Source organism: Falco peregrinus, chromosome Z (genome assembly GCF_023634155.1).
Source record: "Falco peregrinus isolate bFalPer1 chromosome Z, bFalPer1.pri, whole genome shotgun sequence".
Taxonomy (NCBI): Eukaryota; Metazoa; Chordata; class Aves; order Falconiformes; family Falconidae; genus Falco; species Falco peregrinus.
The window spans coordinates 28,876,370-28,892,612 of NC_073739.1; the positions used below are offsets into that span (position 1 = coordinate 28,876,370).

At 38.4% G+C, this 16,243-nt stretch overlaps 1 protein-coding gene across 7 annotated transcripts in view; it reads left to right on the plus strand.

The window, feature by feature from the left end:
* Nucleotides 1-10,900, plus strand: part of CHD1 (chromodomain helicase DNA binding protein 1) — a 62,544-nt gene extending 51,644 nt beyond the window's left edge. For 6 of the 7 annotated variants that reach the window (XM_055791647.1, XM_055791646.1, XM_055791645.1 and 3 more), the window contains 4 exons: nucleotides 756-852; nucleotides 1,062-1,119; nucleotides 1,984-2,194; nucleotides 2,396-4,029. In XM_055791647.1, the coding sequence (XP_055647622.1) occupies nucleotides 756-852; nucleotides 1,062-1,119; nucleotides 1,984-2,194; nucleotides 2,396-2,759 (730 nt within the window). In that variant the 3' untranslated portion in view covers nucleotides 2,760-4,029. Of the gene's footprint in view, nucleotides 1-755; nucleotides 853-1,061; nucleotides 1,120-1,983; nucleotides 2,195-2,395; nucleotides 4,030-5,456 lie in introns of those variants that run through there. The other variant, XM_055791651.1, reaches the window with a different exon arrangement.
* Nucleotides 10,901-16,243: the final 5,343 nt, after the last annotated feature.

Here is a 16,243-nt window from a genome sequence, read left to right on the forward strand (position 1 = left end):
AGCTTATAAAAAAGGTATACAGGTGTCATTAGGCACACCGTTGACTGCTTTTGCAAACCTCTAAACCAAATTATAATCTTTAAATAATCAGTGAAGAAACAGACTGTTGCATCCTGAGCCTGCACGCTTCAGATACTTCTGAACACTGGAATCTGTAGTCTTTTAAGCCTTCCACCTAGACTTTAGATCTGTTACCTGTGATCATAGAAGCATACGTTTTCTTCAGGGTTTTGGCATCTTGACAGCAAAAGACTTGGATCTGGTTTTCTTTCATTCCTTCAAGCACAGGTTAGGTACAGATTTATTTATTGCTATGCCACTTCCATCTTCTTTCGCAGTTCTTATTTGGTTTCAAAAGCTTTGACCAGGCTTTGGAATTCTGTGGAAAAATTCTCTCACTGATATTTTCATGAAATAAGGCTTATAAGTCAAATGTCTTACACATCCATTGTAAGACATTTGCGGTTTGGAAGAATTTTTCCTTTATTGAATGGAAAATGCTCAAACTTCAAACAAACATTCAGTTTCACAAATCATTCTGTTAACACAGTTCTTATTAGTACTACTTCCCGTGCACTTTGCACTCTGAAGTAATTAGGATAATTATTACAAAGTGACAAATTGTTAAAGAAATTAATCTTTCAAATGTCTGAAATGTCTGTTCAAATAATTTGAATTAAATCCATGTTCTGTTGCATAGCACAGGAAAAACAAATGTATGGATGAATTATAACTTCTCTTTTCTTCTTCCTCAGAAACTTGTGGATTTTTGTGTCGAAGTTTACAGAATTTGATGCCAGAAAACTACACAAACTATATAAACATGCAATCAAAAAACGCCAAGAGTCTCAGGTAATAATTTCAGACCCTTTCTAAATACATAAATATATATTTTAAGTATTGTAACTCTTTTCTTAGATTTAAAGGTCAATAAAGAACACAAATACTCTTCAAGTAGTATTTGTGTTTGTAGTAAAGTAGTCTATTGTTAAGATATTTTTCTAATGAATTCAGATGAACTTTGGGATTTAGCAGTGAGTTTTTGTACTTGTCTCTTTCAGCAACACAATGACCAGAATATTAGCAGCAATGTGAATACACATGTAATTAGAAATCCAGGTAAGAAATCTTAAATATATTTCTGTGTCAGGTATCTTAGTTTTCATGTTTATTTCACATGTCTTCTAGATAGTCTTCCACACTGCTAAGTATCACAGAGATGGGCTGATTAGCAAAACTTCACAAGTTTGCTAATGAAATCTGGCTGAGTATAGACCGAAGCTGGTACTCGCTGGGTTTAGTAGCAAGTTATTTGGCCACCCTTTGAAAAAGCTTTGGATACAATTTTGTGTTTAAATTTGGGGAGAGGGAGATGTCTACTCAAAACCTGTAAATTTCTTGGAAATTCTGTGCCTGTTTGTAGCTATATGTCTCAAGCATGTAAGAAGGCAAGCTGTTGCTTGAAGTCATAGTTTATAATTAGTTACATGGGCTGTTATTTTCGACAGTAACACTGATTCTTATGTGTTCCGACACTGCTTTCTTGTAATCCTTGCTTTTTATCTTGTGTTATGTAACACTTCAAGTGTATTTTCATGGGCTTAAAGTCAACCAAATGTATTTTAGGAATATCACTGACATTTCCTTAGAGAGGAAGTTGTTACCATTCTGTCTAGAATTTCTCTACTAAAGGTACCTCTCACTGCTCCTTTGGACCACACTTAGCTTCATAGACTGAATAGAGAGGCTGAAAAGTTCAGTTTCAGAATCCTACACATTTACATTGTAGCTTGCTTCCCTCTTCTGAGGTTTCTTTCAGTTTGCTCACATCAGTGCATTTGTCTTTCAACTATTTAGATCTTGTTTCTGTCCAGTTATAACTTCACTTTCATACTGCTTTACATCTGACAGGTAGAGGTGTTGTTTGAATTAGGTGGAGAAAAGACTTTGAGACTTCCTTTTAACCTCTGCTTTATTAAACAGATGTGGAAAGATTGAAGGAAAATACAAACCATGATGACAGTAGCAGGGACAGTTATTCTTCTGATAGACATTTGTCACAATACCACGATCATTATAAAGACAGGCATCAGGGAGACGCTTACAAGAAAAGTGACTCTAGGAAAAGGCCCTATTCAGCCTTCAGCAATGGAAAAGATCACAGAGACTGGGATCACTACAAACAAGACAGCAGGTAAGATTCTTCATCAATTTAAAAATCTCTGCACAATTCCCTTCCGTTTTTGTAGTATTCTTGTAGCAAGCACCAAAACATCTTTTTTGAGTAATGCAAAATTGCAGCGATAGCTCTCTAATGCAGTTCTGTTGATATGACATAATTGTGGCTTCTAATGTGTGTTCAGTAATATTAATGCAAATACTGTCTATGTTTTAGATACTACAGTGATAGTAAACATAGAAAGTTAGATGACTACAGGAGCAGAGACCACAGGTCAAACCTGGAAGGAAGTTTAAAAGACAGCCGGGCTCATTTGGATCACCGTTCCCATTCAGACCACAGGATACAATCAGATCACCGTTCCATTTCAGATTACAGCCATCATAAATCTTCTAGAGATTATAGGTACCACTCAGACTGGCAAATGGACCACAGAGCTTCGGGTAGTGGCCCAAGGTCACCATTAGATCAGAGGTCTCCTTATGGTTCAAGATCTCCCCTAGGACACAGATCTCCATTTGAACATTCATCAGATCACAAAAGTACACCTGAACATACATGGAGTAGCCGGAAAACATAACAAAGACTGACATTTTCTGGACGTTCTTTTAGCCATATACAGTAAACTAACACAGTAATTGCCTTACATGACTTGAAAGATACAGACTGGATATTCTATCAGTAGCAGTATTGTTACTTCTTTCCAGGATGCAAGGTCTATTATCCCAACAGAAGAAAAATATTTTTGTATTTAAAGTTTATGCTGCACTGTGCTGCAAATGCTGTGGCACTCTTTTTCTAAGAAATGGAAGATGTTTACTTTTACAGGGACCTCAACACTGCCCCTTTCAGACTGGATCTTACAATAAAACTCTTCATGTCAGAGTGGTTCTAGGCTGAACCCATTTTAAATTATGTTTGTAAAGAACTTGTAAACACTGACCTGTGCTTATATTTCAGGAATGGGTGAGGAGTTTATTTTCTTTTGTTTCTTAGTAAAAAACTCTCAAGGACTTTGTTCACTTTCCAAAGCTACTTGTTTACATTGTACACTGCGACCACCTTCCCGCTTTTCATCACAAGCTTGAATATTTAAATTCTGTACCTATAACTGTAAAATAGCCAGGATTTCTCCTGTTTGTGATCAGTTATAATGCCTTTTTACAAAACAAACAAACAAAAAAATAATAATTAAAAAAAACACAAATGGCTGTAAATTATTGTAAATTAATTAAATGAGCTTTTTTCCCTCTCAGGCTTTTTTTGACTGTTCCTTTCCCCACCAACTCAGGCCTTCTTGTCACAAGTATGAAATAAAATCAGTGTACTTACATGTTTTAATAAAATACCTTAATGGAATCACTGTTCAGAATGTAAAAACGGGGAAGGGGAACATGTTACTCTGTTTAGTGCTCCTTTTTTGTTGGATACTTTAGATACATGTTTTGGGTTTGATTTTTTGGGGATTTTTTTTGTTTGTTTGTGGGGTTGGGGTTTTGGTTTTGGTTTTTGTTTTTTTCTTTCATTCTTTTTCTTTCCCTATTGTCAGTGTTGTGATTGTAATGAAACAGTAAGAAATATCTAGCTATACTATGCACTGGAAAGCTTTTCAGGTGCATTGGTTTTAAAGGAGTGTTAAATATCTGAACACTTCAGAATCCAAATCAGCCAAAATTTATTGTAAACCCATTTGTGTTCCCTCTTCAACATGGGCAATAATGTCAAATGTGCTATGCAGCCAGTTAATATTTTAGAAGATTTGAATGACTTTATTAGACAGAATTGTTACAGTGCACACTGATTGTACATAGATAACTTCTATCTGACAAATTAAATTTAAACTAAAAGGATATGTGGGCTCTTGAAGTTTTCTGCTGTGTTTTTTTTCTCTACAGCGTTACTTTTTCTCAGGTTTACCCATAAAAACATTAAATTCTTCAATAAATTTTAATATGCAGTGTTATAATTAGGGAAGACATCTAGCCTGACATCATGTCGTTGGAGCTGTATCAGTTGCTCCAGTTTTTCTTTGCTCTTGCAATGTTGAGCATTTTTTCTGATTAGACATGTTTATATGAAAACATTAATATAGAACGAAAATCTGTCCACAGACTGCCTGTTAGGATCTCACTGTAGGCACAGTTGCTGTCCATTAAGTTTTAAGCTTATTTAATGTAGGCTGGGACTCAGTTAATTAATGCTGCTTCATTCCTTGACTCTTCATCTTCTCAGGATCTGATGGGTTTTGATTTGTTCTGCTTTTGAGCTTAATTGCTGAAGCAGTGTTTAGGCAGTGGAGTGATATCTGGTAAGGTTATGCATGTGTGCCATACATTTTACGCTTCCAGTGATGAAAATCTAGAAGCTGGAGCATCTCCAACCACTGACTGAGTCTTACTGCTTGAGTAGTGCATAAATCCATCAATAGAGCATAGATGGAGCAGTCCTACTAAGCCTGGTTCACCATCAGTGTAGCTGTATTATGGCATTGTGGCTAAGCATATCTAATGTGACATTGTTAGCCTGCATCCATTTTTGTTCGAGGTGTCTCAGGTCTTTCTGAAGTAAGAAAGACAAGATACTTATTGGTAGCTTTGATGATTAGGATCTTGGCAATTAGTCTGCTGCTTTAGGCTGTGTTAACTTTTAGTCAATCATATTTACAGATTTACAAATCCCATTTGCAACAGCTTAAGTTTTTCCCTTCTGGTTTGGATAAAGTCTGAAGTATAAAGTTTGATGGTGGAGATAGCCTCCATTGCTTATGGTGCTGAATGTTACGGTGTATCTTACTGTTTAGGAGCATCCCATATCCTCTGCAAATGAGTCATTTATAATTAATTTTCCATGCATGCAAATTTGATCCTTCTTTTGTTCACTTGTAGTAAAAAGACTTGAAGGAGCGTGTCCGGTTCTGAAGCACCCATCAGATACTAATGTTGTCTGACCATGAGAGGTTTTGGGAAGTAAGAACTCTAGGGACTGCAACTACGTGTAGAACTGTTGATAGATTTAGGTGTTTAATCTACCATGTATGGAAGTCTAAGAATTCCATCTTAATCCTGTTACGTATTTCTAGTCTACTATCTCCAGTACTACCTAAAAAGAATAGATTGCTGCTCAGTCTGAAAAAGCACATTAAAAAATGTACAGCTTCTATTACTTTTAGGGACAGAGAAATGCATGGCCTGGTGGTTGCAATTAGTTCATCAGATGCTGTGTTTGCATCATTTACCTGCTTTTACAATCACTCTGTTTTCCCCATTTTGATCTTCAGTGTAGATGTCCTGGTGTCTGAGCAGCACTCAGTTTCTGGTTTCTGAGAGCCTTTCACTACTATCAAGAAACGGACTTGCAAAGGATTCCAGCACCAACCACTAAACGACGGCAGTTTCTGCAGAAACATGACAATCCTACAAAAGGAATGTACCCCCAACAGCCTTTGAGACATGGACAGCGCAGCAACCTAAAGCACTGACTCCCTGGGCTTTGGTGCCTGCCTGCCTTCTTGTCAGTGCTCAGCTGGCATTTTTTGTCCCTGTGTGATGTTCTGTCATCAACAAATGGATCCTGTGACCTCCGGAGCCCTTACTGTTTAGCTGCAGGGTTCCCACTTAGTGTAAAATCCCAGTGAAGTACTCTTCTAGTTAATGTTATTTTAAGGAGCAGTTTCAGTCTCCAGCATTATGCTTAGTGTTGTGTTCAGTGACAACTGCTTTTTTTGGAGGGAAATTACCTCATCGTTACTTAGGAAGATGGGCAAGACTGGAGACACTAAAGGAGATGATCCCGATACCAGCTTTTTTTTCCTGATGAGACTTTGTATTGCAAGTTTCTCTATGATCAAGTTTTATTTGAACAGCAAATTAATTGAATCCTAGCTTCTTTTTGTGTACTATGGCTGACAGGAGGTCCTCTCATTTTTACCTTTACAGAAAGACAATCTCTTACTTCTACTGGAGAGTAGTAAAGACTGTTAGAATAGGTAACACCTGGTATGAGTCATCCGCTTCTACTGAACAAGGTTTGTTTTTCTGAACTATGACACGTAGTGATGTCACTTGTAAATCTTCAATCTTCATACAAGCTAGTAGGGTTGCACCTGAAATTTAGGCTTTGTTCTTAAAGCAACGCTGAAGCTTTTATTTGTGAAATGCTTCAGAAGCAGTGGCTTAAGAAATAAAATTGTGTGAGATAAAGCTAGGAGCAGAAATAAAAGAGGAGGTTCATAGAATTCGTTTTTGTTTCTTACCCTTTTCATTTTTCTCTGTAGCCCAATTATTAAGATCTAAGTTGAGAATGACGGGGTAATGGGGAGCACATTCTGGTCCACCCATCCTTATATTCTCACGCTGCATGAGGTCAGTGAAAGATACTTCTTTGTATATGGCCAATAACAAAACCAAAGAATGTTTCTAGCTTGTATTTTCCAACTCCCTTGCCCTACAAATTTAATTGGTAACTATCTTATTTTTTAATTGCTTTGGGATAATGATAATCCATTATAATTGTTAATTTGCATAAAGTAAGAATTGCCATTGTCCTATTGAAAATAAAATCTTTTTAGACCTAACATACAAAGAAAATTACGCTTTTAAAATTATTTATAGCATCTTTATAAACCTATTATGGAAGCCACTTTGGTTTACACTCTAAAGCTCAGCATTAGTCTTCTAAACTATATCAATATAATTCCCTCTTAAAATATAGCAGCTGAATAAATTTTTAAGAAACTTTAGATATTTGTTCATATATTGTAGAAAAAAATGGAGTGGGGTGTTGTTTTATAGACAAGTGCCAAGTCCTGATCAAGCGTATAATTTTCAGTTTACTCCAAAACTTCATTATTTACACAAACTAATAAATACAGAAAACTTGCATGCATTTATTGTGGATTATCAAGACAGTATTTAAAATTTGTGTTCTTCCATTGCATAATGTGGCTCACCTTCATGCATCTTAATCATTCATAGGAAGTAAATGGAGCCCTTTGAGATATGTAAGCGCTCTCTGGATTTCAGAAAGAAACTTCAAAGCAATTAATTAATAGTTCTGTGTTTTGTCAACACCTGAGATGTAACTGTAACCCCAAACTATTTAGTTGAGGCTTGACTCATTACAAATACATTTTATTCTAGCTATAAGGAAAAAGGTAGCTATGTAATGGTCTACAATAATATATATGAATTACATGTGGGGGGTAGCTGCACTCTGAACCTTGGTTAACTGCTTGATCTTTCTGTAAGGAGTGACCCCACAGCCTTTGGCCACAGCAAGTGACATGGCCTCATATGGAAGTTCCTGTGTACCTGAGCATCTCTTCCATTACGGAGCCAATGCAAGATACCTCTCGTGCATATCATGGATGTATCTGTCAATAGGCAATAGTGGTCTGTTTCACCTAACCCTTGTAAAGTCTTTCCCTGGCAGCATGTTACCTTTTACGTGATTGCATATAAAGAAGATACTGATCAATTTGCCTCCTACTGCATGGCCACAAAGGACCCTGCAGGACTTTGAGCAAAGGGCAGCAGGACACAGACTACTAGCACAATTTACACAATGCATTGGTCAATCTTGGGCGACATTTGAAGGACCTCTAGTAAAGAAGTCTGCAGAAGATGGGTCATGGTCCAGATCTGGCTGGCAAACCACAGCATGGGCACATTCTTACTGAGATCATGAATCCAGCAGTACCAGCTCTATTCTGGAACCGATTTGCAAACTTGTAACACAACAGAGTGCCTTTTTGTGTGAAGGCTGTAAATGAAAGGCAGCGACAATAATCACGACTGACTAAAGCCATATGAAATATTTTTCTGTTTAGGATTTCCTGCCAAAAATATCAATCCTAAATTTGAGCAAATGGGCATAACTAATTGTGAGAGCTAGGCTTACCACAGTTGATCCCATATAGTTGCAGGTACCATGTTTGCATGCTGCAAGGATGGATGACAGTCTTACAGCTGTGTATGGGGTGCCTGGGTACACCTGCTGGGGAAGAGGAGTCAGGCGAGCGTGTGTGTCTTGGGTGCCAGCCCAGTGATGACTGGGGTGGTGGTGCCCCAGGGTACTGCCAGTCCCTGTGACTCCTGCTGTTCAAACCTAAAGTATGCGAGCCCAGCCTGGTACTGAATGCCCCTGATTTTTCCCATCCCAAATTCCCACCCCACAGCTTCACCCTTAGTGTTCCTCAGTGGGCGTTCTTGTCAACCTATCCCAGAGGCAGGATGGAAAGCCTTTCTTCCAGCCTTCCTTTCATCATTGCTCTGCTTCTGAATCCATCTTCCCAAGCCTATTCGTGCTTTCTACTACCCTTAATGCCCTTAATTGCAACCTCTAATCAATCTGTTGGGCTCCAGCTCAGTGCACTCACACCCACAGCCTGCAGCTCCTCCGCAGCACAGCTAACTGGTTTTTCTAGGGTGCTGTTTCCATTGCTGGCCAACACCCGCCTTTACTCCTGGCTGGTTGTTGCTGTTTGGGAAGTTTGTGCATCCCTGTAAAATTGAAGCTCAAATTCTCATTTTGGTGAGGATTTTGGATACCTGGGCAGATTGCTCTTTGCCAAAATCAACTAAAGGAGTTTTCATAGAACAGAAAAAGAAGACGCCCCAGGGGAAAAGTTATTTATGTAACGTATCTGGGACTCTGTGAAACATGTTTTTTGGGAAATGCTTAATGAAGAGTTCAGGTCTACTTAAGTTCATACAGCTGAGATGTGGGCTTACTGTTATAACTGCTAGGATAGAAATCATGTAGAGCGATGAAGGTGAGAAAGAGAAGGTGAGATATGCTGCAAGTATGTTTTAAGCTGTTAACAAGGAGCTGGCAAAAGCCCTAGAACTACTGAAAACTGAGCGCTCCATGGTACAGAGGTTTAATACAGATGCTGCTTAATGTTGCAATAGCCCTGTTTTTGACAGTTCTGCAAACCATCAGAGTAGTCTAATAGCAAATGAAATGCTACAGTCAAAAAGTTGTCATCCTAAAACCAGCTACTGTCAATGTACGTTTCATGAGCTTTACTGGAAGTGAGATGAAAACCACATAATTATTGACGACTTACAGAAATCCTGATTGCTGATGCAAAATTTTGTGAGGTTTTATTTGGTCCTGTTAGAAAGCTTACATTTACATCTAGATTGAGTTAATGCACTAAGGCTGAAGCCCAAAGAACATACCTGGACATTATTATTACTTTTTTGCTAAAAGTAAATACTTTATTTGTTGCAGATTTTTCAGCAAGCTCAGTTTTAAGTCTCTTTTCTCTGGAAATAAAAAGAAATCATGTCAGAAAATTATATATCGGTGATCAAATGTAAGAGATTAATTAGAGGGCTTTTTCTAAGACCTCAGCTGAGTTTTAATTGCAATACAGTTAGTATGTGCAGAAGTAATTGGAGCATTTAAAAAATAATCTTCTCACTCATCACTTAAAATTAGCTATGGCTTTTGGTTTGCAGTAATGCTAGCATTAGTAAGTGACTACCTGTACTGTATAGGCCAATTAAAATTAACAAATGCTTCTTTAACATTCCTTTTAATCACACGGGAGCAAAAAGAACTTCAAAGCTCTGATTTTTGTGAGCGTATCAAATCATCATTCTTTTAAGGGAACATTAATATAATCTGATATTAGATAAGTTTCTGACATACTTAAGAATGTAGATATATTTATTATTAGTAGTAGCAGTAGTAGTATATATATAAGGAAGGCTCTGCAGAGAGATCTGGGCAGGCTGGACCGATGGGCCGAGGCCAATTGCGTGAGGCTCAACAGGGCTTAGTGCCGGGTCCTGCCCTTGGGTCACACCAGCCCCACGCAGCGCTACAGGCTGGGGCAGAGCGGCTGGAAAGGGCCTGGTGGGAAAGGGCCTGGGGGTGCTGGGTGACGGCCGGCTGGGCAGAGAAGAGCAGCAAAGCTGGTGAAGGGTCTAGAGAATGAATCTTACAAGGAACACCTGAGGGAACTGGCATTGTTTAGTCTGGAGGAGACTCACAGGGGACCTTACTGCTCTCTACAACTACCTGACAGGAGGCTGTAGGCAGGTGTGGGTAGGTCTCTTACCCCAGGTAACTAGCAACAGGACAAGAGGAAACACCCTCAAGTTACGCCAGGGGAGGTTTAGATTAGATATTAGGAAAAATTTCTTCATGGAAGGGGTGATGTAGGATTGGAACAGCCTGCCCAGGGAGGTGGAACCACCATCCCATCCCTGGTGGTGCTTAGGGACATGGTGTAGTGATGGACTTGGCAGTCCTGGGTTGAAGGTTGGACTTGATGATCTCAAAGGTCTTTTCCAACCTAAATGATTGTATGATTGTATGATTCTGTATCCTGTGGAACTACGTATCCCTATCAGTATCATAATTAAGTGCTATCAATTATATTAAACACCTTTCAGTTCTTTTGTCTGGAACCAAAACTGCTCCATTTGCTTCTGGTACTGTTTGCAAAGGGGTTGTTAATATGAGAGACAGCTGTCTGTTTTAAATTCTTGACTAAACTGGATTTAGGGGGGTTGATGACATTCTTCCTGTAATGTAATCTGCAGATGGATTCTCTATCCAGAACAGAATAGGTGGATCAGTTTTAAAAGATCTTGAACGGAAAATTCTAATTCTACCTCACTGAAGTCTATCAAAACTATCAAATCTAGAAAGGTAAGATCTAATACAGTCTTACTCTTGGCATGAAAGTAAACAGAGCTGGAAAATTACCCTTACCTTCCCAAGATCTTAAGGGTTCACCAAGTCACGTCAAATTCCAAATAAATACATCTGAAGAGTTAGGATCCAGATATTCATCAATTATAATGCTGGAAGAAACACGCAGGGAGCAGATCCTCCATAAGCTTTAATGAAAAAGAAAATGCACATGAAGCACTGCATTCTCAAGTCTGGTGCTTTGAAACTGTGTTCTTCCCTTCAAATGTGTTGTACTGGGACAGTCTCTAGCTAGTGACCAGCGAGAGAAGTTTCAAGTACGTGTCCATGAGCTAACACAACAGATCACCCTGTAGGTCCCCCATATTGCAGCGTGTCCTGGTGAAGTTTTTGAAGTGTAAACTCTATCTGGTATGTTATCCTTGATAGTGCAGCCTTCCCCAGTCTGTTTTAATTCAGTGAATTCATTATAAGATGAATAATATTTACTCTCAGACAACAATACGGCCAGAGTGCTAAAATAAATCAGTATGAAATTACCTGAAAGGCACAGTATGCTCAATTATTACAGTCTGCAAGTATGTATGTATCCTGAAATAAGTTACCTTTGCCAAGCTGAAGGACACAGTGTCAGACAATCACAGGTGACTGCTCTTCTGCAATTTTAAAATCCTAGAGAAACTCCGTAACCATGCCTGCAAGCAGGACAAAACCCAACCCTAGTAGTTATGTCATGGAGACACAATGGGAGAATCTGTGAAGTTTAAAAAGTTTGTATTATTATTTCAAGTTACAGTACTGAAAATTTTAGGGTTTTTTACCAGTACTGAAAATTAAAAAACCAAAACTTACAGCATCAATTTACTTGTAAATCATCCAATTTGCTTTTAAATTCTTGAATATTCCATCTGTACTTAAGGATCACTCTTGTAATGTGGTGGAAAATTATTCTTAATAGGGAGAACACAATGTTATTTAAGTATAAAACTCAGAAAAAACAGACTTTATTATTACAACCACAATCAATGTTCCCATAATTACAAAAAAGACATTATCATTATTAATTTGAAATTTGCTTATATTAACTGTGAGTCAAGTTCTTTTTCCATTCATATCCTAAAGGCTTAATATATGGGTTTGTAGTGTAATAACATACAGAATGAAGAGATGGACTGAAGCCTACCATTTCTTTACAAAATAGATCTTTTCAATAAATACACCATAAACATTCAAAACTGAGGCAAGAATATTTTTAAATGACAGTATTTTCAATTTTTTCCAAAAATGTAAGAGTGATTTGACTTTTGCATAGATGCAAAACAAATCTCTTTAACTTTTAAGAGATTCCAGAACAAAGTTTGCTTGCAGACTCTTAATTCACCTCCCTCCTTTGTAATTCTTATGATCTAATTCTAATGACAAAGCCCTAGACTACTTTTTCTAGGAAGCCCACTTTATCTACTGCAGAGAATACATGAAGAAAATTCAGTATTTCTTTTCTTTTATCATTATACAGTGTATGATCACAGAATAAGAAACTAAACATTTCTCCTCAGGTGCATTGATGCACTCAGTTTAGTACTGCAAATGCTTTAAAATGTATGTTTTATAAGATGAACTGGTGTTAGTCCAGCATATCAAGGGGGACAAGAGACACAAGGCAGTTATTAGTAATGACTTTTGAACACCAAAATATTTCAGTGTATTTTATTTTATCCTCACCTGGTGCTTCCAAATACTACCGTTTATTCAGCGTTTTTTTATCCCTTAGTATCCTCTATCGGCCGTCAGGACTAACTCAGGTCTCTGTCCCTTGGCCTAGGATTTTTTTCTCCTAGCTTGTTCCTGAGCCCTCCAGGAAGGATCTCTGATTGCAAAAGGCAGGGAGCATGGCCAGTGCCAGGTGTGCCTGCTGGGGCAAACTGGGAGGTGAGTCAAGCACATTCGCTTGTCTGAAAAATAGCATGTGGGAATTTTGATTACTAAACCAAGACTTTTCGTTGGCTCTTCACTAAAAATACACTCAAAATACATATGTGAGAAATAAAATGAGGAAGCTGAGAGCAGGCATATTGACAGAGACCAGTTCCAGTTTATGCATCACTTCACAAAAGTTGGAAATGAACTGGGTACAGATGTGGTTCTGCTTCTCGTGCTAGGAACTCATCTGTGATTTTCCTCTCTTTTTTTACACTTCAAAACTTGAGTGTTAAGTTGAATGAAAATTTTCAAGTTCAGCTTCAGAGCTGCAGTATATCAGAGCAGTTCTGACAAAACTGATTCTTCTGGAATTTCTCTGAACAGAAGTGCCCATCGGGGTCACGAGTGAGACTCAGAGATCTGCCTGTACCTCTGCGAGGGAGCAAACGGGGAAGAGCTGCAACCTGCCCTTGGTTCTCTCTTCCCATCTGTTGTAGACATGGCAAGTGGTTAAATGTAGTCTTAAAACTAAACATCAGGCATCTGGTTATTTGCCTTGTTGATGTCCCGTGTATAAATACCCTGCTACTCCCTGATGCCAAAACTACACAATGACTATGTAGTTGGCATCATCTGTGGAAAGCGTTTTCTGAAGGGAGCTGTCTCACCAGACACTGTGGATGACTACTCCACTATATCTTCCATCTCTTTTAGGAGTGTGACAGCAAAGTAGATCTGTAAGGCATCAAATCTTTTGATATTTGCCAAACACTGAACCTAGCTGCAAGGCAGATACCAAATTTGGAAGACTGGGCCTGAAATAACTGTTCCTCCACAGAGACAGTGAAGAAAATCTGGATTTCAGCCAGCTGTGAGAGAAGTTGCTCCATAGTCACGGGAACGCTAGCACGCAGCTGTGGAGGAGAACGCACATGGACCCCGTGGCAGCCAACAGCACTCATGGCCTGCACCTCCATTCATGCTTCTTGGGAGCGTGGCAGAAAAAGGGAACTTAATAGAGTTACGTGGTTATAGCCATTTAAAGAAAACACAAAATACCGTCTGCCACCACCCTCTCCTTGCCACCCAAATAGCAGACTGGTGGGTGCTACAGGAACTGATCCACTCTTCTGTAACTTTGATTCTTCAACTGCAACATCTTTAAGAATCATAATTCCTTTGGGAGAGAATATGTAGCTATAGCACCCACAAGACAGTAATTATAATCCTTTATTTAGTAACCATTTGATCACCTAGACTTAGAAGCTTCAGCTTCTATGGCGTCTGAGCTTTTAGATAACAAGGTATCCGTTTAGTCATATGTAAAAGGAAATTCTGTATTATTAGTGGAAATATTCTTTTGAGGAACCTGGTAAGGAAAAACTGCCTTGGTATTCTTTTTTGTTGTTGTTATTTGGGGTTTTTTGTTGGTTGGTTGTTTTCAGATCCTCTTGTCCCATAATATCTGTTGTCATTTATGGCTTATTACTTTCAGTAACTCAGAACTTTTATAATATTGACTTAAAAAGTTTGAGTTCCTCACTGTTCTCAGACTCTTTTGAGCAAGGTGCCTGATGTTATCCTTGCGGGTGTACAGAAGCTTCCTGAAAATGTGAAATACTTGGCAAACACCCCATGCATCTACAACAGGATTTTAGATTGAGTAAGGGCTGGATTCTTTAAGTGCATTTCCCAATCCCTTCCACTCTCTGCACTTTGATTTGCACTCTCCCTCTGCACAGGGCTGGTTACTTTCAGGTGAAGCCAAAGGGGAAGACGCCCTCCAAGCACCAAGATCACAAGGGCAAAACGCAGCTTGACTGATGCAACCCCCTCCTCCCCGATGGTGTGGGGTGGGGGTGTTGCATCTTCAACTCATTTTTTGCTCTGCAAACCCACTCCTACTGCACTGCATGACTTGCTAATGTAGACACAGTTTTCCTTTCCTCTAAGGAAAGCAGGGAAAGAGCAAAGAAAAACTGAAAAACTTTTGAGCAAACCCCACCACAGGTAAGTCTTGTCCAGTTGGTGCTTCCTAGCAAATGTGAGTATGTCTGCCCTTTTCATGCTAGTTCCAATTATTTCATGGTTACTTCAGTTCTCCCACACAGAGGTACAAATTGGCAGAGATTTGCCACAGTACCAACCAGTTTAGGCATTATTAGCTTTTAGCTTTAAGAATTTTAATGGATAGTAAGGTACTCTCCATTTGCACCAAATATTCTGTATTATATTAAAAATCACTGGTTTGTTCTGTCACTTCAGTAAAAATAATTAGAACAATTTACTGTACTTGCTGAATGCAGTTGATTAAGTGGAACATGCCTGAAAAGACAGGTTCTGATGGATTATCCTCACTTGTTCACGATTGTATCTTCCCTTGTGTATGTCACCAAGAAAGAGCCCTGTGGCAGCCACTGCAAATGCAAGCTTGTATGTTTCAAATATCTCAAGTGCTTTATTATTTCTATGACCATTATTTAGATACTAACTACTCTTGGTTTTATCTTTTAACATGATTTTAGAAAGTGAAAATATGCATAGTTTTTATGAGTTAGCAGAAAGTACTGCACTATTTGCTAATCAGAAAGAACTACTTGAAGTGCAAGATGTTTATTTACTAAGTTCAGGTTCATTTTGTTTTGTAAATTCACTTTAAACTGTGCACTCTTTGTAACAGGATATACTTTGTTTTCTCCTCTGCTCTGCTATTCAATCTTCTCATATGATAGAGATAACTTTTTATAATTAGGGTTCTATTTTTCATCTTGAGTAGAAGGTGGGGGGTGGGGTAGGTAATGTTCTTTCTCTTGCCAGATACTCAGAGGAGCAGTTTGAGCCACCAGAGAGAGCTGCACATCCAGCTATGTTGGACTAAGTGAGCTACTGAAATGCTTCCCTGCATGAAGTCGGAGCACGGCCTCTGCTTTAAGACTGCATGCCTGTGAAAGCGTAATACCTAAATGGTTAAAAGAAATCTACCTCAAATGTTTATGTGAGTAGTCATATGTCAACAGTAAATACTGATTCCCTAAACTTACTAGCAATGGTCAATAATTTCAAAGAATACAGTACCCTGAACACTTTTAATATGTATGATTTCTTTTCCTGAAGCATTGGGAATATTTGGTTGTTAATTAGATGTTAAATATTTCATAATTAACCATAAGTTTCTTTGTATTTATTTTCAGCTGAGTAGTTCAATTTGACAGGTGAGATTTTCATGCCTCCTATGGTCTGTGTATTTCTCTCAAACCTAATTCACACGTAAAAATATGTATGTTAGCTGCACTTTGAGTTCCAAAATGGAGCAATGTTCTTGTAATGAATTCCAAAACTGAAAATTTGAGAACTAGATGGTCGGCACAATCAGTTTCAGAGCTTTCTAGACTGTGAAATGAGCCTTGTTTTATATTCCCAGTGAAAGAACAATCAGATTCTAAAATGGCCACTACAGTACAAACATAAAGAGGT